Below are 21675 nucleotides of genomic sequence, written 5' to 3'. Positions count from 1 at the left end.
GAACCTGATGTACATGTTTTCCTGCCAAAGTTATAGTATACTCCTTAGCTACTGTAGAGTGGTAAATGTAGTGCTTTAAAAGCTTAATATATTACCTTTACTTATGACCAATAAGCTGTGATACTCTATATAAATATAGAAAATCAACCTGCTTGGTCTTTGGATGTTTAATCAGAAGATTCTAGGATTCTTTGTTTATTCAGGGATTGTAGAACACTTCGTGTTGATTCAAGAAGAGAGTCAAGTTTGTAAAAAGTAATAATTTATTTTCCAAACAATTAAAAACATGACAAGTTCACTAATATTACTGTGATGGATGGATCTAGGTGGATGGAATGTGATAAATGGTGACTAATATGTTAATGTGAGGTTATCAGAACTTTCGTATCTAGATCAACTGAGTTCTGGGTGTAAAAGGAAAGAATTTGGTTTGCATTAAGCTATGAAGTTGATCCTTATAAAAAAGGCATCAGATGCTATCCATGTGTCTACCTCACCCTTTGGAAGACCCTCTTTGTGGATCGAAGGTCAGAGAGGTCAGATGACCTTTGACACTGAGGTTTGTAGAATACCGTAGCACCGACTCTCCAGTCCAGAGATGTTTTCTGGGACACAACGGATGGATGGAACTGCTTGCGTCTAGAAGGACTCTCAGAGAGTCGGAACAATGTCAGCTTTGTTCTGCAGGAAACCGTTTGCTGTGTCAATGATGGGCAGCTTTTAGCACGGTTTTGGCAGCTTGCCAAAACTGCTCAGGTTTAAACAGTTCGCTCCCAACGGCCGCTTCGTAGCGTTCTCTAGAACTGAATGCTGAATGATGGAAAGCTGGAATGCGACTGCTGAATCACCTGAGTGATTCTGTTTAAATATTCTCGTGTTATACATTATTGTCCAATCGGAACGTGCCATGTTAAGGGACATTACCAAGGAAACCTCAGAACATCACGCCGCCTTCTTGAGATACCGGATGCTCTGATTTGGGGTAAGGCAATATCTATGTGTCATGAGTTTAACTTAACTTTAATTTGCCCTTGTGTCTGAGTGCAGGTGAAGCCTGCCTTGTCATATCAAACATTACTGATTACCATATATATAAATCATTCAATGTAATAATTAATTTCATTTCAGTAATTCAATCACAGATCAATCAACCTTATTGATTTAAGCACAGAGTAATGAAGACATTATTATTATTGTTATTATTATTTAACGAATGATTAACTCATATAAGCTGAAAACAGCCACTCGTATAACAGTCCAGTCCAGCCTAGATAACCAGGCAGGCTTGGCACAGAAGGGCCTTGAGAAGAGAAACATTTGTTGACACTTTGTTATCATGTGTTCCGAGCTGCAGAGAGGCCCGGGCTCCAGCTGATGGAATGCAGGATCCGGCAGATTAAAGGCAACACATGTAGACTCCTATCTCCATGTAGACCAGATACTGAAGGGGTCAAACTGTGCATGAAAACTGACCTTTTCTGGACATTACACTACTCATTATACACATTTCCCCATGATGCATGCCTTTGCTCCTTGTTATATTTCATAAAATTTACAGCTGGTTGCTGTTTGTGTCTGCATTTTACTCACAGAAAATCCTTGTTTGTAGAAAGTCCCACTCTCCCACAGCACGTTGTTATTGTACTGCCTAATTCTGTCCTTACCTTTATTATAGTCTTTCCATCATGTCTACTGAAACACGGTGGCCTTGTGCTGTGTGACCACAAAAAAAAAGCAGTGTTTCTTTCCAGCTCGGTAAGAAACCTCAAATTTCTAAGTAATGTATTTCTTCTTGTTCAAGACCTCCTCTTTTATGTCTGTCACAAAGCAAATGGTCAAATTGGCTTTTAAGGGCCTTTATATATAAATGTAAATGGTGTTTAATTGTCCCTTCAGGTGAAAAACAGAAAGATCAGCACAAAAAAAGACAGCTAAATCTAGAAAACATTCAAAAGAAACAAGATAAAATTAGGGTATTCTAGTATTTTAATCTCTATATGTCTTCACTTCTTTAGTTTTTGGACCTCAGAGTCAACGGTTGGTCCAAGTGACTGACGTCTCTCGTCTGGTTGGGTGGGAATCAGTCCGCAGGGCAGAGTATTATGTGTTAACATACCATCCCAAATTTGCTGAGGGTGACATAGGGCAGGTATGCTTTTATTTTTGATTCTTATTAAATTGATTCTTTAGAATAAAATATTTATATGCAACTTAAATATCTAATCTCAACCCCTTTGTGTGTCCCAGGTTCAGGTTCCCAACACAGAGAATTCTTACCTGATCATAGGTCTGACCCCGGGGGGTTACCTACATTGTTCAGGCGCTTGCAGTCATCAAAAAGAATAGAAGTGAAGCAAACTTGATTGAAGCCACCACAGGTAAGCACAAATGGCTCTGAAAACTCCCTGATTTAAACAAACAAACAAAAACACAAATTTAGCATAATAAAAACTGTTAAAGGAGCAATAAATAAGAATTCTACAGTGAAATAATACATTTTTTTTCTAATGCCTCAATCAAGTTGGAAGGAAGATTACATTGAAACAGACTTCATTCTCAGCCAGGTGGGTTTTTTAAAGCACTTGAAAAACAATAAAAGAGAGGGTTGTAGTAACCATGCAATCAGTGAGCACATGAGGTTGCCAAATCTTCACCGAGGTAAAGCTTTAGCGCTGGCATTTGTGATTCAACATGGGCAGGCAAAAAGCTGCAGAGGTGAGAACTAAAGCCAGTGAAGAGGAGCGACCCAGAAGGTATTCATTGTACCCCTGAAATCAGGTGTCACTATGCGAGTTTTTCCCATGCTGCATTTAGCTCTACCTCAAACTTCCTTGCAACCTGACTGCTCACACTGTTTGTGTGGTAGCAACATGTCAGACCTAAAATATGCTAAAAATAGTAGTTTTTACACAACACCTCGGACTTCTGAGTCTGAAAACCCAAAACACTCTGACACTGTTGTGTTGTTATTCATGTCTTTTTCCCTCAACCTTTATTTGAAAAAAATTAACAAATACGAACTTTGTTATTGATGTCTGTTGTCCTTCAGGCTTGCCGCGGAAGGACATGCAGTGGTTTATGGGGGTTGGAAAAGAAAGATGAAAGAAAGAAAGTGCAACAGTGTTTTGGGATCCGTTTTATTTGACATAAACACAGCAAACACATTTTCTTGACAATCCTTGTTATAAAGTAAAGTAAAAAAAAAAAAGATTAAAATAATGTGTGTTGATATGAAAATAGCTTGACAGCTGCGTTGATGCATATGCTGTGTGTTTCTGGTACATTTGGGTCAGAGCACTACTTAAATGGTGCGATCACTTCACAAAGGACGAACAAATGATCGGATGTGTTTAATATTAGTGTGACCCCATAATTGCTCATTGGGAGCTGGTTGTGAGGTGTTAATTGCCTCTCACAACCCCCGTATTCTTCACGACGAATGACGTAAAACTTCTCCCGACCTCATATGTTCTCGCACAAGAGGGAAATTGTCTCAAAATGATCCACAAATCGCATGGCTTTAGAAGCGACGGCATCTTTTTACTTTACTCAAATATCAGGTGAACCAGGCTAGAGGCTATCTTTGAGCTAACGATGCTAACATTGAATTAGAATCAAACTGTTGTCTTTAACAATATCTCAGGCTACTTTTAAAATGACCAACAACTCTATGTTATAGTATATGCTCGAAGTGAATAATGAGTCAATTGTTGCATTTTACTTCCTTTAATGAGCCATTGACATATTTCCATAATTGGTGTAGTAAGTGCTCCTTACCGTAAAATACCCAAGAGTGACAACACCATATGATAATGTATGTATCTACTTTTCAACTTATTGTGTATGACTCGTCTTCAAATGTGATCTAAAATCTTCTGGTGCTGATCCATAACTGGCAACAAAATATGAGATAATACCTTTTGCAAAACAAACAAAAAAAAAAAAACATTTGTTTTTAACAACATGTTAAAAAGCGCAGATTTAGCTTATAGCCGGCTGGAGCATTTTTTCATTCTTACTGCCCATCAGCTGTAGAGCACCAACATGTGAGTGGATGATGCGCAGAGTGCTTTATTCCACTTAGATTAAAGAGGCTTTGGTTTGTTAGATATTAAATAAAAATTTCAAGGAAAGGCTGCAGAGACATGTTTACTACAAGCTGTAACTCACGGATTTGGTCAGAGACAGACAAACAGATTAACAGGATTGATGGCAGTTAAGAAGTCCGTGTGAGAAAAGTTAGATTCTCATGTGTGATACAGTCCCAATCAAAGTTTAAGACCACTTGTAAAAATCAGATTTTGCGCGTTTGGATCTTGACAAGGTTCCAAGGCAGTAGTGCCTGAATAATCAAGATCACTATCCGTCATGTTTTAGTTGATTCCCTGCTCTAACACACCTGATTGTAATCAGAAGGTGATAGGCTTATGCAGAACTGCTGAATAAGTGCTTCAACCACAGCCAGCGGCAGCTTGACACCCCTGCACCTCCTGAACCTTCATTGTTCTACTGAAGGAAAAAGCATCCCAGATCATTGTGGTACCCTTCCACTGTGGCACATAGAAAACCGGTGGGGTTTGCTTGTCATTTGGCCTTTAAAAGGGAACTAGGCAGTTTTGGCTTGCTCTTAGCGCCCCCTAGTGTGTGTTTGTAAAACCAAAAGCAAAACTTATTTCCTTGCTGTGCATCCGTCTTTTTAACACTTTGAACCAACTACTGAAATGTCTTCCCAGCCTTTCTTAGAATCTACAGGACTGATTAATGACTACATTAAACAAATCAGCTATGATCATGATCCAAAAACATGCAGGAAACGTGCTGGAACAGGTCTACAGCACCAGTTATTTCAGCTCAACAGAGCGACCCGTCAGTCTGAAGTTGCAAGTGGAATATTCTGGCCACAGTGGCCCAGTGGTTAGAGCTGTTACCTTGCAGCAAGAAGGTCCTGGGTTCGCATGTCTTTCTGCATGGAGTTTGCATGTTCTCCCTGTGCATGTGTGAGTTCTCTCCGGGTACTCCGGCTTCCTCCCACAGTCCAAAAACATGACTGCTAGGTTGATTTGTCTGTCTAAATTGTCCCTAGGTGTGAGTGTGTGTGCATGATTGTTTGTCCTGTGTGCCTCTGTGTTGCCCTGTGATGGACTGGCTCTCTGTCCAGGGTGTACCCTGCCTGATTGCCCGTTGACTGCTGGAGATAGGCACCAGGACACCCCCCCCCCCCCCCCCCCAGAGGGCGATAGAGGCTGGGTTGCCTTTACTTAACTTTGTAAAAGGCCATTTTAGCACATTCTGGCTCAAGAAATGGATAAAAAAAATGTTGCAAAGTGTCTCTTTAAAGGCATGTGGTCTTCAACTTTTGAGCTGCTGTGAAACAGTGTCTTTCAGTTTAAGTGTTTGTCTCTTTCCCGTTCCTTCTTGATGCATGTTGAGCTCTACTTGGAACATTAAGATCCATTCATGCAAAATTGAATTTCATCCCATTTTTCAAGTGGTATTAAACTTTTGTTAGGGACTGTAAGTCTATTTTGCATCAAATCACATAACATGACGGCTCTGCATAAGTGTACTCACTTTCTATTGTGTAACTAACTGCCCGTTTGTCTTTTTACACAGGAACTCACGTAGTTTTCATGTTTGAATTCTGAAATATGTTCTACTTCAAAGGATGGTTGCAGAAAAAGTTTTACTGTGAAAACCACTGAAAGCCAGCAAAATATTTTAGCAATTTTTTAATTAGCTTTGTTTTATGGTTTTACTTTGTTTTTCTCCAAACATTTGTTTTAAATCAGGAGACACGTCCTGGCCATGGTAAAGCTTAAAATCTGTCCTGTCATTTGTTCCCCATTTTTTGTTACATTATGCATTTCTATCAGAAAATCATGCACAATAAATAAATAAATAAATCAAATACATAGCAAGTTATTTCAATTCCCACTCTTAACACTTAACATTTTACCCATACCCACCACACACCCCTTTTATCATACCCTTCTGGGTTTGTGTCACTTAGGACTTAATTTATTCCAATTCCAATTCCAATTTTATTTATAAAGCGCATTCAACAAGGCATTACAACCAAACAAGGCGCTGTACACTAAACATGTTAGTTAATTAAACCGACGTCATACAGTCATGTAGAACAGAGATAAAAGATAAAAAGGAAAAACAACAAAATTCCTAAAACTAACAGTTAAAAATCAATAAAACACAGGGAGAATAAAAAATAAGAAAAACATTTTAAAAAAAGAACCTCAATAATACGGAAGTTGATATTGTGAATTCCATTTTTAAACAATGTAGTTGTAAGTGAGGTTCATAATTATGTTATATAAGCTAGGTTGAAGTAGTGAGTTTTCAGGCATGATTTAAAAATGCTAGCTGTTGGTGCTTGCCTCACTAGCAGTGGTAATGCGTTCCACAGCTTGGTTCACAGACAGAGAAAGCCCTTTCTCCACGGCTTTTTAAACGTGCATTCGGAACAGCTAGGAGGAGCTTATCTTCAGACCTGAGAGCACGCGGCGGGTTGTAGTAATGGACAAGTTCACACAGATATGGAGGAGCTTGATGGTTCAAGGATTTGTAAGTCAGAAGCAAAATTTTTAAATTTATCCTGAACTGCACGGGCAACCAGTGGAGAGATTTCAGAATTGGAGAAATGTGTTGTCTTCTGTCAGCTCCAGTCAGCAACCTAGCTGCTGAATTCTGGACCAGCTGAAGTCTAGAAAGAGCTGCTTTACTGATGCCATATAAGCAGGAGCTAGAGTAATCCAGCCTTGAGGTGATGAAAGTGTGGACCACAGATTTCAGAAGACGGACACTCAGGATGTGCTTTAGTTTCGAGATGCGTCTTAGTTGGAAAAAACATGCTTTAACTGTGTTATTGACCTGGGCATCCATCTTCAGAGCCTGATCCATTTTTACTCCAAGGTTGGAGATTACAGAGGATACATTAGGTGAGAGATAGTTGAGGTCAGGTTGATGAGTAGCCATGGTACTGTAAGGACTGAAAATGATTAACTCAGTTTTGGAGTCATTAAGATGGAGGAAGTTATCAGCAAGCCATAGCTTGACCTCAATTTAGAGCACATTGTAGTTGTTGGGTGGTTTTATCAGCTTCGTTTTATTTATGTGCCTTCTCCAAATGAATGAACAAATGGACAAATGATGGATTGAACACAGTTTTTTAAAAAGTGACAATGTTGTTGGTCAGTTTTGGGTTTACCTTTGTGCCTGGATAGCAAAAGACAAAATTCCCGCCTGCTCCTTTCCAGCATCTCATTTTAAGGTGTATCAAAGCTGCCTTCTTTTAGCAGTCTGTGGTTACAAAATAATAAATTTAACCTCCAAGATGCTCAATTATGGGTTAGTGATAGAGGGCAGGAATGTGTTACCTAATAATGTGGACAGTTTATGATGACTGTGGTGAGCAGTCACTGAGGGCGAAGATGATCTGAATGTAGCAATGATAGGATGCTCCCTGATGGTTTAGGTGAGTACGTTCATGATGAGCCCGTCTGGTGAAGTAGGATATCGGCGTGTTTTATTTTAGTTGAGCAGTTTCAGAACATGAGAAGGAATAAATTTTACTACTTCATTCAAGCAGCTGGTCTTCACATTCAGTGCAGTCCTGCAACAGCACAACAGGACTCTCATTATTCTCTTTTTTTCCTGTCGTCTTTCAACTTCAAGTCTCCACTTTGATGCCTCTTCATTTTTCAGAGTCTGAGGCAGAGAATTTAATGGTTTTTTTAGTCATCAAGCTAAGCAGGATGTTTTTGCCTCTCATCTTCAGAAAGCAGACAGGTACTCAGAGCTTCCTGTCTTTGCTACAGTATTTTTTTTCTTCTTGTGTTAACGTGCCACCTATGTGTGCAGGAATTGAGAGTGCACGCGTGTGTATGTGTGTGTGTGTGTGTGTGTGTGCGAATGGGCTAATCTACAACAGACAGGCACTGTCTTGTCTCCACTCCAGTAGCCACAATCCTTAATTTTAGGTGTAACACGAAAAGGCTTAGAGACGATTGAAGAGGATAGTCGTCAGCTCTGTTTCCCAGACCGGCTGTGCTCATTTCATGATGACTGGCATGGCACAAAAAGGAGAACTCGGTCAGCTTTTATCTCAGTCAGCATGCTGTTCGCCTGGGGCCAGCGTAGTTATACAATAGAGGGTGATAAAAGAGGTACAAAAAATGAGAAATATGGGAAATATTATACCAGGAAACAATATTAAAAAAGAATAAACTGTTCCTGCTGAGCTGACAGGGGAATAACTAGGATAAAATATTGGTGAATGAATGAATAAACAGTGTTTGATGGACAAAGTAAGACATTATAGTGAATTTTAAGGAAGATTAGCGTAAAAGGTTTCAGGGAGGCCATATTCATGATATTCTAGTAGTAAATAATGAATTGTTGCTGCCACTTGGAATAAAAGTTTGTCTTTAGAGGATAAGGTTTGAGTTTTCCATGACAAAAGCTCCACAAGAGAAAGATATGCCAACATTTCATCTTTACTTTTATCATCTGTCTTTTGTTTCCTCCCATTTCGTTGCTCGTCATCTTCTCTGCCAGAAGATATTTATACGCAGATAATTTCTTTATCAGAGTTTTTTTTTGTTCTAATTGTTGTTGTTATTTGCACCCACTTTTTATTCTGTAGTCAGATGGAATCTTCTTCCTTATGAACTCAAATGTGCCCCAACTCCAATAACTTTTATATCAAAATGGCAAACTTTCATGTATTCACCAGCCTTTGAATGAATGCTAATCTTATTTTGCACCTTCTGCACTGTAACCGCTCTGGCTTTAACTTTTTCATTTTACCTCATTCCATCATCTTATTTTAATGAAATTTCATCTAAATGCATTTGTGTATTTAGAATTGGATTGTAAAATCTGCTGTTTTATGTTGTCACATTGATTGTAAAGTTTTATGTTCTTGCTGTTCCTGCTCCTGGAAAGCACACTGAACTGCTTCTGGCTTCTGTGTGTGTGTGTGCTTTACAAATAAAGCTGCCTATCCTTGTCTAAATAGGAGGCACCAAAGTACTCACATTTATTAGATCACATTATGACTTTTTTTTATTTTATATGTTCAAAATTTAACACATTTTCAAAATTTGGAATGAATAATAATGCCATTGATTGTCTTAGAAACAGTACAACATCTATTCTAGAGAAATGCTGCATGAGGACGATTCGTAACACGGAAAGAGAGATTTTAAATGATTCCTTTCATATGTTTGGCTTTGAAGTTACTGCATAGATGAATCATTTCAGTCAAAATGAATTATTTCCTTTTTGCTCTTCACATAAAGTCTGCCACAAGAACTCACGAGGGACTGGAAGGATAACAGCCTATTAGCTATTGGCCTATAGACATACTGTATGGTTTCCTCTTCACATTGAGGGTTTAAGGCTGTGAAGCTGCAAATGATAAAAGACAGGCTGTTACATAGAGCTCTGTGGTCATTGACTCTGGCCAACATGCCACCTATAATAGATAATTAGTTTTCCAAATGGCCAACGCTGCAGCTTCTCTAGTGCAGATGCAGATGCTGCACAGCTAGTGAGGTAGAACCTCTGAAATGAACTTGATCCATCGCACTATATGTCTTCAGTTCAAATGCAGCCAACATAGAGAGGAATAAAGCTCTCATATCATAAAATCAAACAGACAAGGCTGCAGTGCTACAGGCCATAAGTGTAAAATAATAATGTCTTTTTCTGTTCCAAGATAAGAAAATGGAAAATTAGTCTTATGCAATGAAGAAAGTTGAATACAAATTCAGAAACATTAAAATATTTTAGGTTCCAGTGTGTGGACTGTAATCAGGCACTGAAAGAACTGAAGAATTTATGAACATAACAGATTTTTTATCAGTTCAAAAGGGAATACTTACAAAAGCGAGCTAATACAAATTGTTATCCTCTGATTAGCTCGGGCAGGTTGTTTAATTACAACAATCAGAGAGTGACAGACGCAAAACAGAGACAAAGATTGGATAGAGACTCAGTCACAGTTTATTTTCTTCTCTCGGATACATCATCAATCAGTTTTCACATTGCTGACAGCACACTGACACAGGCCTGACCCCGACTGCTACTATGGGACAATCCTAAATGATAATTGCTTTTACATTTCCATCCACTTCCTCTGTGTCTTTCTCCGGTCCCTCTGTTACTCTCATGTTTTATTTCCTGTCTTTATTTCTCTCTTTCTTCACTTACAGTAACCCTACCTCTCATCTGCACTCGTGCACTGAAAGCTCTGTCTGCGTTTCCTGTTAATCTTGTGGTTTTTTTGGTTTGATCTTCTGTCTTTATCACTCTGCAGCTCATTTATGGAGTTCAGGAACCGGACATGATTGGCTGTGTGTGACTGATGTTGTTTTGAAGACTTTTTGAGGAACTTTAAAACCTTATTTTAGGTGGAAATCTTTCTTTAGTTAAGTTGTCCTCTTAAGAATACATAGAAAAAAAATGCACCGTGTGTTGATTTTTAATGCAATATGTGTTTTTATCTGAGTAAAAATGAGAATCAAGCAAGACTTAAAGATCTAGAAAGAATGATCCCACTTCTATTTTTTCCAACTTTTATAGGTCAGTTAACAGCTGCAGTAGAATTACTTTTATGTGAAGCCCCCTTCTAAAGGGTCCATCGTTAGGACCTACATTAAATTGTATCATAATGGTGAATTAATATTTGCTAATAAAAAAAGAAAAAATATGAAAGTTTAAATTCCTTTTCTTTTACAAAAATTACATAAATGCATGTTCATGACAAAAACAAAGGCTTTACTATAAATCTGCTCCAAAAAACAGTTTCATATAGCTAAAAAAAATTAGTAAAACGTCTTCATGTCACCACTCAGCTGAAATAAGTCCAAACATCCAATATTTCTGAAAAATTAAAGTTAACATTTTCACTAACAAATTACTGTATTATTCAGAAAAACTTTTAACCTAGTAATTGGGAATCAAAGGAACAACATTTTCATCTGTTTAAATTTTTCCTCCTCTGTCTGTTTCTGGTGTTTCAGACATTGATGCTACAACAAACCTCGTCACCACTGAAGTAACTGAAGACGCAGTAACGGTCTCCTGGGATCAGGTCCAGGCTGAAATCGATGGCTACATGCTGAGCTACACCTCCGCTGAAGGCTCCAGCCCGGACATCCCTGTGGGACGTGACAGCACCTCCTATAGGCTGGTGGGCCTGAGGCCTGGTGTCCTCCACACTGTCTACATCTGGGCCTTCAAGGGGGACAAAGTCAGTAGGAAAATCTCAACAATAGCTGAAACAGGTCAACACTGAATGAGAGCTGGAGGTGTTTGATTTGATTACATTTATAAAGGATCTTACTGAGGTGAGAGACCAAATGTGAATGCAACCTGTGAAAAATTAAACACTTTGATGAATGGAAAGCCATCCTATGTGAACATATGGTCTGGTCATTGACATCTTTCAATCATTGGGCAGGATCTCAGGTTGCCTGTCAAACTGTCTCCATATGTTATTGGATAGCAAGCAATGTGATGTACTCTCTGCTGTGGATGTCAGTCAGTGGGGCAATACACAATACAAGATTGAAGATAATTTATTGTCATCGCACTGGTGTACAATGAACTTGACTTTGCGCTCACTAAAGACATCTCATGTAAGTGGTAGTAAAATATGAGTAAAATAAAATAACAAGGCTAAAATCAAAGTCACGCACACACCTTCTGTTTCTCTCTCTCTCTCTCTCTCTCTCTCTCACACACACACACACACACACACACACACACACACACACACACACACACACACACACACACACACACACACACACACACACACACACACACACACACACACACACAAACAGCCAGTTTAGCAAAAATAAATATATCTGTCAAAGACGCTAATTAATAATTTCTCTAAATAAACTTAAGTACCCCATCTCCTCTTGACTCAAAGAGAAACCCAAGTCAATCTAGTCCAAAGTTGATGCCAAAGCAGATTCAAACGAGCCGGTGCCATTTTGTGTTTTCTGTAACACCCCCCCCCCCCTTTACAGCGTGACACGTGGTTTACAATCCTGTTCACTACCCAAAGCTCGTAGCCATAGGTGAGGGTTGGAACATAGATCGACCGGTAAATCAAGAACTTTCCCTTCCGGCCTAGCTCTCTCTTCATCACCACAGGCCGGTACAATGCTCGCGTCCCTGCAGACGCAGCACCGATCTGCCTGGTGATCTCATGCCCCATCTTTCCCTCACTCGTGAACAAGATTCCGAGATACTTGAACTCGTCCACTTGGCGCAGGACCTCGTCCCTGACCCGGAGAAGGCTTTCTAACCTTGTCAGATTCAAGAGAAGGGGCTCTGATTTAGAGGAGCTGATTCTCATCCAATAATTTTCATTTTTTTCAAGCAACAATTTTCTTTCCTAAATTTAATGTTCCTTCTGATAAGGTAAAATTTTATAACTCAAGTTCAGTTTTGCTGATATTTATTATTATTGTTTTTTTTATTTGTTAGCAGAAAAGGTTGTTGTAGCTGCTGGAATCTCAGTTCTTCTTTCTAAAACATTTTAATGATAAAGTCTTCAAAGTATAAATCAGTCCCTTTTGAATTTACGCTTTTGCATCTCTTGTTATTGCAGGACAATCCACATTTAGGGAAATATATCCATAATCTTATGCATGAGCTGGTGGCTGTCACCAATCAGGTGAGAGGCGGGGGCCATCCTGGATGGGTCCATCAGAGACGCTTTCACGTGTGGGCCAGCACGGACCGGACTGGGTAGCTTTTAAAGTGTTCACATCTAGGTGGACTTGTATTTTTCTGTGCTCAACCAGTTGTTTTTTTGGCCCACGTACCAAGGAGGTCTGCTTCAGGCTGAACAGATCCAACAAACCCACTGCTAACTGATTAGCCGGCTCAAATGCAGAGGGAGCTTCCGATTGGCAGATAGAATCAACCAGCGTGAGCTTCCCACATGCGCAGTTCATTATCATTCTGGATACTGAGAAGTAAACATCGCTCGCCCCTGACAGAAGCTGCGGCAGCTGTCTATCTCTCCTCACTACTGTGAGAAGCACACACACACACACACACACACACACACACACACACACACACACACACACACACACACACACACGCACGCACGCACGCACGCACGCACACACACACACACACACACACACACACACACACACACACACACACAGAGCGCTGCCGTGCCTTGAGCTGCAAGGCCATCATTTAAGGGAGACACCACAGACTTCACGTCTTTTGCCCCGCCCACGTGCTCGGAGATTTCCCCATTCCTGAGCAGTGTGTGTGAACAATACCGGTGCGGGACCCGGACCAACGCAACACAGCCTGGTTCGTGCTAGCCCAGATGTGAAACTGCCACATATGGGCCATTCCCATCTGTACCGGGTCGGCAGCCTGGCCCGGTTGATTCCACACATCCTTGTCTTAAGCCCATGTGGGCTGATTCTACCCACCAATCAGAGGCTTGCTCTAATGGAAGGTGTGAATTTGCGGTCAGCAGTGGGCGTGTTGGCCCTGGTCGGCCTGAAGCAGACCCCCTCGAGAAGAGGGCTGAGAATGAGCCTTGGTTGGCCCGTAAAAATGCCAGGCCACCCAGATATGTAAACAACCTACACTACCCGGCCCGGGCCGACCCGGTACAGATGGGAATGGCCTATTAGAGAACCAGCTGGTCACACCTATATGGACAATTCAGTCTCCGGTCAACCTAAAATGGACATTTTTTCACTCTGTATCCGCAGAGAAAACATGCAAACTGCAGGCTCTGAACAGGTGACCGTTTTGTTGCAAGGCAACGGTGCTACCAACTTTGCCAACATGCAACCCTTCAAAAATATCCATTTATGTCCTGGTTTTCAGTCAGAGGCTGGTTGTGATATAGAACCACAAACATTTTCATCCATGCAGAGCCACAGACCTCCAGGTCATCAGTCAAACTCAGTTTATGCAATAATATCTCCGGAAACCTTATCTCCATGTTTCTGATTTCTAATTAGACTAAGGTTATTGATCTTCTCTCCACCTTCAGTCCTTTACTTTTGGGTCAAGAGAGTACACAGCAACCAGATTTTTTTTGCACAGTTACATTTAGAAAATTGTTAACATCGTTGTCTTTGATTCAGAGTGCTGATAGTTTGCATGAGCAATGCATCAACCTGCTTTCACTAACATCTTTCTACAGAGTGGGATCCTCCCAATGAACTCTCAAACGGAGATGGAACAGAGTCCAGAATCCGCCTGTCATGGAACACTGTCCAAGCAGAAGTTGATAGCTTTATAATAACCTATAGATTCTCAGTGGAAACCCCTGTTAGGTCTGACGTGACCTTACCTGCTGGCAGCGTTGAGCTCTGCACACGGTGCATGTCTGAGCTGTCAAGGGGAACACATTTTCTTGGAAGGTTTCAGCAAAAACTGAGCTTGATTGGTGCAATTTGGTTGGACAGTTTGGGACTTATAATATAAAATCAGCCAAAATATGTTTTTTGTAAGAACAAAAACTCACAAAAGTTTTTATATATGTAGTTAAAAGAATATGTCTCAAATTTATGAATGACTGGACTTCATATATTGTTTCTATGAAAACCGTGAAAGAGCATAGATTAGAAAATCTTTACATCATTTTAAATAGCTGAGTCAGTTATTAGTGCATTAGCGTTGAGAATGTAGCAGAAGCAGATTATTGCTCTATTTTTGTTAATAAAAGATGTTAGTTTGAGACCACTGATAACAGCTTCCAGTCAGTCAAGTTGGAGCACACGTGGACCTCATTTTCAGGAAATGATTGCTGCACAAAACAGCCCAGTTTCTTGGAGAGATTTTAAATCTTTTAAAATGTAAAGACAGGAAACATAACATTACCTTTATATAAACTCTGATGAATTTTTTTAAAATGTGAGATTTGATTAATTGAACCTCCAAATTCTTAAAAAGTCAACAAAGCTCCCGCTCTACTCGGAAATATTCCCCACAGGCAAAGCCGGTCATTGTTTATGTCTCGTAACTCAGGAAGTAGTAAAAAGAGGGCGCCCATGTGAGAGGTGGGCTGAAACAGGCCCATCTTTGTGCTAGCAAGATGGTCTGTAAAGTCTCCTGGGAGCTCTAAGTGAAAGCTTGATCGTTTTCAATCAGACAGCAAAGTTTTTGTATTAGAAATGTTCCTCGTGCTAACTCTCAGTGGAGGCTAGAGACCATCAAGCTGCCTGGAGCAGACAGAAAATAGTCACAGTTTTAGAATCATCGGGGACTCATAAATGAACGTGTTAATACATTAGGGATTTTATTTGACACAATAAAATCCCACTGAAAACCTTTGATGTCACCAACTATCCAAATTGTCACCCTCTGTCCTGCTTTGCAGAATGTTTAACAGTCAGAAATGAGATAGCAGGATTTTTTAGGGGCTAGTTTTATTTTTTTGTGACATTTTCTTTAATATCTGAACCGTAGGTGGTCCAAGCTCCTACTTTTGGCATCTGTTTCAAGTCCAAATCTCAAAGTATTTCATTAAGCGAGAAAGGGCAGCTGCCAGCTTATCTGTAAATTAGAACCAAGCTGGCAGACGGCAACGGTCTCAGGTGATATATTTCACAAGGGGGAAGACCGAGAAGCATCACAAAAAAAAAAAAAACACTTGAGGTTTATAGAGGATCTTCAAAGTGATGACTGGATAGAAGACAGGATTGCACTCTGAGTCGCTGGATTTTAAATGTCAGAAATAAAACAAAAATCTCCTTTGAGGTGGTTCTTTCCATATTTTCCGAAATGCATAAAAATAAAAACAACAAAAGATGCTTTTACATGTACAACCCAGATTTGACAAGATCTGTAAATGAACATGATAATACTCCTGCGTTGTAATATGCTGATTTATATTTGCACCCACAGAAATGGATTCTCCAAAAGACTTAAAGGCTTCAGATGTAACTCTGGATTCTGCTTCCTTAAGCTGGATCCCTCCACTGGCAGACATCGAGGGTTACATCCTCACTTACAGAGATGAAGATGGAAAAAATGAGGTACTTTGTCTTTTAAATAACCTTTTTAATAAAGAAAATACTGCCATCTTGTGGCCATAAACAATAATCCTACTAAATAAAACTGCTTGTTTAAATAATCTAATTTAAACTAGATGCTGACAGTATTAACAACCCTTTTGCTAACCCAACAAAAGGCTCGTTATCACATAAACATTGATTTGTGAAATTATATAAAACTGAGTGTTCAGCAGGATTTTTCCATCTTGTTTTGTTGCCACCAGGCAGTTGAAAGGCAGCTTGGAGCCGGTGACAGAAGCTTCTCTCTGTCCAACCTGGAGATGGGAAGGAGATACGTTGTTACCATTATCGCCTACAGGGGCAACAAGAGGAGCAAGATCATGGAGACTGTTTTTAAAACTGGTCGGTTCTGTTCATGTGTCTTCACCCAACAGCATCTCACTAAAATGTTGTTTATCTTTATTAATGGTCTAATTTTCACGTCTCTTTCCCCAGTTGGCTCGTTGCACCCCTTCCCTATGGACTGTGCACAGGTCATGAAGAACGGCAATAAAAGAAGTGGCATCTTTACCATCTATATCAATAACAATCGGTCAAAACCAGCAGAGGTTTACTGCGATATGGACACAGATGGAGGCGGATGGCTGGTACTGATCAGCTCCACAGAATAAGTCATAAATAGATTTCTATCATGTCAACACAACAGTGTTTTGGCTAACATAGAATAATAAAAAAGTCTAATATCTCTCAGATTTGGTAATGTCCAGCTTTGAGATTTGTCTAATCGCTTGCCAATTTGAGTTATTTATGTCACACGTGTCAGTGAATTCTTGGTGCTTTCAGGTGCTCCAGCGCCGTAACACGGGCAAGCTGGACTTCATGAAGCGCTGGAAGCAGTACATAGCAGGGTTTGGTAGCTTGACAGAGGAGTTCTGGCTTGGTAAGTAATTAATTGGCTGTTTTAGGATTTTTTTTAATTTATTTAATTTGCTAATGCTAATAAATTATTATAATGTTTTCTTTTATTTCTGCTGCCTCAGGTTTGGAGAAGATACATGACCTGACCAACACTCCCACTCAGTATGAGCTGCGGTTTGACTTGGGCCTGGGCTCAGAGAGAACCTACGCCGTATATGATAACTTTAAGATTGCTCCAGTCAAGCAGAAGTTCACACTCACTATTGGCAAATACAGAGGGACAGCAGGTGGGTTTCACACTAAGGCTGATTAGAGGGATTATGAGAGCTGCTTTCAAAATGGCCTGTATTTGATATAGCACCTTCTAGAGTCCTGGAACCCCCCCAAGGCGCTTTACAACACAATCAGTCATTCACCCATTCACACACACATTCACACACTGGTGGGGATGAGCTACGATGTAGCCACAGCTGCCCTGGGGCGCACTGACAGAGGCGAGGCTGCCGAGCATTGGCGCCGCCGGTCCCTCCGACCACCACCAGCAGGCAACGTGGGTTAAGTGTCTTGCCCAAGGACACAACGACAGCGACAGACTGAGCGGGGCTCGAACCTGCAACCTTCCAATTACGGGGCGAGCACTTAACTCCTGTGCCACTGTCGCCCCATATATATATATAGAAGTGTTACATATACTCAATTAGTCCGTGAAGCATTTTTATATGTTTTTATTTTATTTTGTAAATTATGCAAAGTAGTAATGCATGCATGCATTTAAATGTGCTCCAGACAGTACAGACACAGTAAGTGGGACGCTGCGTCTGCATGACCCACTGTCTGCTGAAACAGCAAATACTGCAGTGAATCATCTCTGGTGCTTGATTAGATTTATCCCATCAGGGAATAAAAATGGAAAACAAAAAGAGAGAGCAGCAGAACTAAATGGTACTTAGGATGAAGAAAGGAGGATGACCGTTCTGGCTCCTACAAAAACATTTAACAAAACCAACCGTAACATGTTGCTAATATTGATGTTCTGCAGGTGATGCCATGACCTACCACCAAGGTCGACCCTGGACAACGGTTGATTCAGATAATGACATCGCTCTGGGGAACTGCGCCCTGACCCACAGAGGAGCCTGGTGGTATAAAAACTGTCACTTGGCCAACCTTAATGGCAGATGGGGCGACAACAGGCACAGCACGGTGAGTGAGCAAGGAGGCAGCTCTGCATCAAGTAGTTATGCTTTTTTTAAAATTTTCCTGGGGAAAACAACTAGAAGTCTAGAAGTCTGGACTCTAGTAAAAAATACATGTTATATTAAGAAAAAATAAGGGTAGGAAGTTAACACGTTAATAATAACTAAAACTGCATTAATGAAAAAGAACCCTTTGGGTCTGTGCCCCCCCAAAATGGGGGGGGGGGTATTGAAGTTTAGCATCAAAATACATGCTCTAAATGCCAATATCTTAGCCTGGCAAGCCAGACTAAATAAATGCAAAGCAAGAATTTGGTCTAGTTCACTAGGCTACCAATATATATCATCAGGCTGCAGCTCTAAAACATGATCAGAACCTTAGCTACACGACTTTTTATGTGCTCCAAACACAAATAAAACGACAACCAAATTAGTGATCGGAAATCACTCTTCATGTTTGAATGTTTTGCCTTCATTTCTGTCTCTAACGCTGCTAAAAATGTGATTTTACACACATTCTAGTCACCAGTTTTGAAGCCAATGTGGTTCTAAATATGTATCTCCCAACACTCTACACAGAGACAGCAGCCAGAGAGCAACAAAAACAGAACTTGTTTTTTTCCCAGCAGATCACTTTATTTTATCCAGACTTTCTTATTGTTTACTATTAGCCCCACCTTTTTCATCACACTGAAAACAGATGGAAAGCAAAGCCATTTTGACCCAAAAACAGGCTCAGAACTCAAACATCCAGTAGGAGTTTTCTCTTTCCTGGTTTGTCTATATTTGTGTTATGACGAGTCTCATTGGCTGACTGAGTAGTCTAATTTTAGTGATGCTTCATTCTATTGGCCCTTATAGTGCAAAAGAGGTGTCAATCATCTGAATTGACCAATCAGTCACAGAGGTAGAAGGCTGCGCAGTGAAGCTTCCAGAATAGCTCCAACTTATGCAAGCAGTGTTTTTGATGCATGACACACAGGAGCAGTTCAAAACAATTTTATTTTCCTGTTTTGAATTCAAATACAACTTAATGGCATTTTTTAGAATTTAAACAAGCTTGAGTGTGCAATACAAATTTCCGTGTCTACTGTTTGATTTTCTACATTTAAAGGTGCATTGTGTAGAAATGAAGTAAAAATGACACCCTGTGGTAAAATGTGGTTACTACAACCACTTTAAACAACTCTGGAGCTTTTTGGCCGGCCGTCGTCAACTTACAAATGTCGGTGCTGCAGTATTAGCTCACAGGACGCACGGCAACCCCACACTCACTGATGGTAAACAGTTGTTAAGCTCCTCCTTCCTTTGTTTTGAAAGGAGAAAAACTGACAATCCCCACAGCCTGCTGGATATGAAATATGTTTCAGTATAACCTTCCTTCCAAGATGATTGAATCATTAGACTCTTTTGGGATTTTCTATCTCTAAAATTCTCACTGTATTTGTACATAGTGCACCTTCAAATTAAAAAATAGCTTTTGGGGTAAATTTTCTTAAGCAATAAAAATGTGATTAATCAAGATTATTAATTACAACGGTTCAAACTGATTAGATATTTTTTTTAAATTGAATCCCACACTTACAAAATGTTATAGATATTTTATTAAGTGTTATAAAATAAAAGGCTTTAGTTTAACACTTCTTATGCTTCTCATATTCTAAATATACTTGTTTGCTTTTTTGTTGCTTTATTATTATAAGCTTTTTATTATATCACACTATAATTAAAGTCAGATTCAGAAAAAAATACACAGGAGCACCCTTTTTAGAAGTTAGTATCATTCAGTTTAATTCTAATATCCAGAGAAAATACAATATTAAGAAACAAATTGTCAAGGTGAAAGGCTTGTAGGGGATCTTAATGAAATAATGTGACAAAATAAGCAAAAAATGACTTATATAGAAAAACAGAATCTGTCAGCAGGATATAAAGCATTAGCATGGACAGGTGGAACTAAATAAAGTGAGAGAAGGGCTATAACTATTCTTAACAAAAAATATGAGCAGAATAAATCAATTCAAGGGCAGAAAGTAAATGTGCAACAGCAGCAAGTCAATATGAAGCAGACAAAGCAAACTAAATTCAACATTATTGTTACATGAGCTGTTTTTTAGCTTTGTTTACAGCGAGACACAAAAACCGCTCACCAGGAGGTTGTTTCCTGTTCAGCAATCAAGGCAGCTCCCTCCCATCCCACTCCTTGTTGTTGGGATTTGGATTGTTGGGAAGAAGAAGCTGAAATGACTAGAATCCATCAGGCGTGATAAGAAAACACATTTCTCAAACTGACTTTAAACCTTCAGTGTAATTCAGACGGCTGATAGAGAAGCAACAATAGTTATTAGGTCTTAGGGAGACTATTGCTTCAGAAAATGTTGGAGGATTTCTCTGCACTTGTTGAGATTCAATCCATAGTATTGCTGTTGTGAATGTCTCTTGCAACGGTCAACGTCAAAAATGCAATGACTGTCAAAACAGGTTTGCACTTCTCATCTATCACTAAGTCTTTGTCACCGTTGATGTCCCTTCTTCAGTTCTCACTTCATCCGCCTATTTGCTGTTGCAGGGGGTCAACTGGGAACCGTGGAAGGGACACCGTAGGTCTCTCGACTTCACTGAGATGAAGATCCGACCAGTGGGATTCAGGCCAAGCAGGAAGAGGAGATCGTAGATGGCTGGACAGAAAAGCAGAACCTCAAACAAGAAATAGGGCGACGGCCAAAGTTGTGATGGATGACATCATCCCCATAGTCCCACGACCATGCTAGATTTAGATGTTTCTGCACTTATGTTGCTACAAATGACCTAAAAAAATAAATTTACACAAATCAGTTAGGCTCATATTGCACATTTTTATCAAGAAGTTTAAAAGTAAATTATTATCTGTTTCCATTTAAATCAGAATCCCCAAAATTTAGAGTGATTGTAGGAAAGCGCCCTTTGACTTGAGAATAAATAATCTCCATTTCATTGTAATTTTGGAAGCATCTGTTTTAGTGATTCAGTTAAAAGTCTGAAACACTTTTTACTTGTTTCATGTATCATTTTAAGTATTTTTAAAGTGATGGCAGCAGCTTACTTGTTTTATGTTTATTTTATGTCATAGAAAGGCCTTTAGAGCATTAAAGTGAAAGGAAAAGAAGAAACAAAAATGGTTTGCATGTTTAATTAATGGATTGTTTGTTGGCTGAGATCAATGTCCTATTGATGAAACAGCCGCTGCACCTCCAGCGCTGTCACATCTCATCAGCTGGTAGGAGACAAGCCAGAAAGCAGCAACTGATTGCTGTCTCGAACAGCCCAACCGCTCCTACTTTACATTCATGTGACGGCGACACCTCATATCAATCAACCTGATGTGCTATCAAATTCAAATTCAAAGATACTTTATTAATCCCAGAGGGAAATTAGAGTTTCAGTACACACAATTCTGAGATCAGACATACATACATAGGCATAGACACATGACAAGAATTGGTGACCAAACGCCAATGAGAATGACGCTCGCTGGC

General features: G+C 39.8%; 2 protein-coding genes across 2 annotated transcripts in view; both read left to right on the top strand.

The window, feature by feature from the left end:
* LOC107383986 (tenascin) overlaps positions 1–21315 on the top strand; it is a 60729-nt gene extending 39414 nt beyond the window's left edge. Inside the window, exons 6-12 of the mRNA XM_015956962.3 lie at positions 15937–16067; positions 16310–16448; positions 16542–16693; positions 16890–16986; positions 17087–17251; positions 18004–18167; positions 20730–21315. Of these exons, the coding sequence (XP_015812448.3) occupies positions 15937–16067; positions 16310–16448; positions 16542–16693; positions 16890–16986; positions 17087–17251; positions 18004–18167; positions 20730–20834 (953 nt within the window). The 3' untranslated portion in view covers positions 20835–21315. The remainder of the gene's footprint in view (positions 1–15936; positions 16068–16309; positions 16449–16541; positions 16694–16889; positions 16987–17086; positions 17252–18003; positions 18168–20729) is intronic.
* On the top strand, positions 1722–11127 carry LOC129163257 (tenascin-N-like; the record flags this gene model as incomplete). The annotated part of the gene is made up of 4 exons (XM_070556103.1): positions 1722–1755; positions 2016–2149; positions 2248–2378; positions 11043–11127. Coding segments are annotated over 3 exons (267 nt in total), but the record flags the coding sequence as incomplete, so codon positions are not given.
* Positions 21316–21675: the final 360 nt, after the last annotated feature.

The sequence above is a fragment of the Nothobranchius furzeri genome, chromosome 11, assembly GCF_043380555.1.
Source record: "Nothobranchius furzeri strain GRZ-AD chromosome 11, NfurGRZ-RIMD1, whole genome shotgun sequence".
NCBI classification, from domain to species: domain Eukaryota; kingdom Metazoa; phylum Chordata; class Actinopteri; order Cyprinodontiformes; family Nothobranchiidae; genus Nothobranchius; species Nothobranchius furzeri.
Note: the sequence above shows the minus strand (reverse complement) of the source record. Positions and strands in the feature narration are given on the sequence as shown.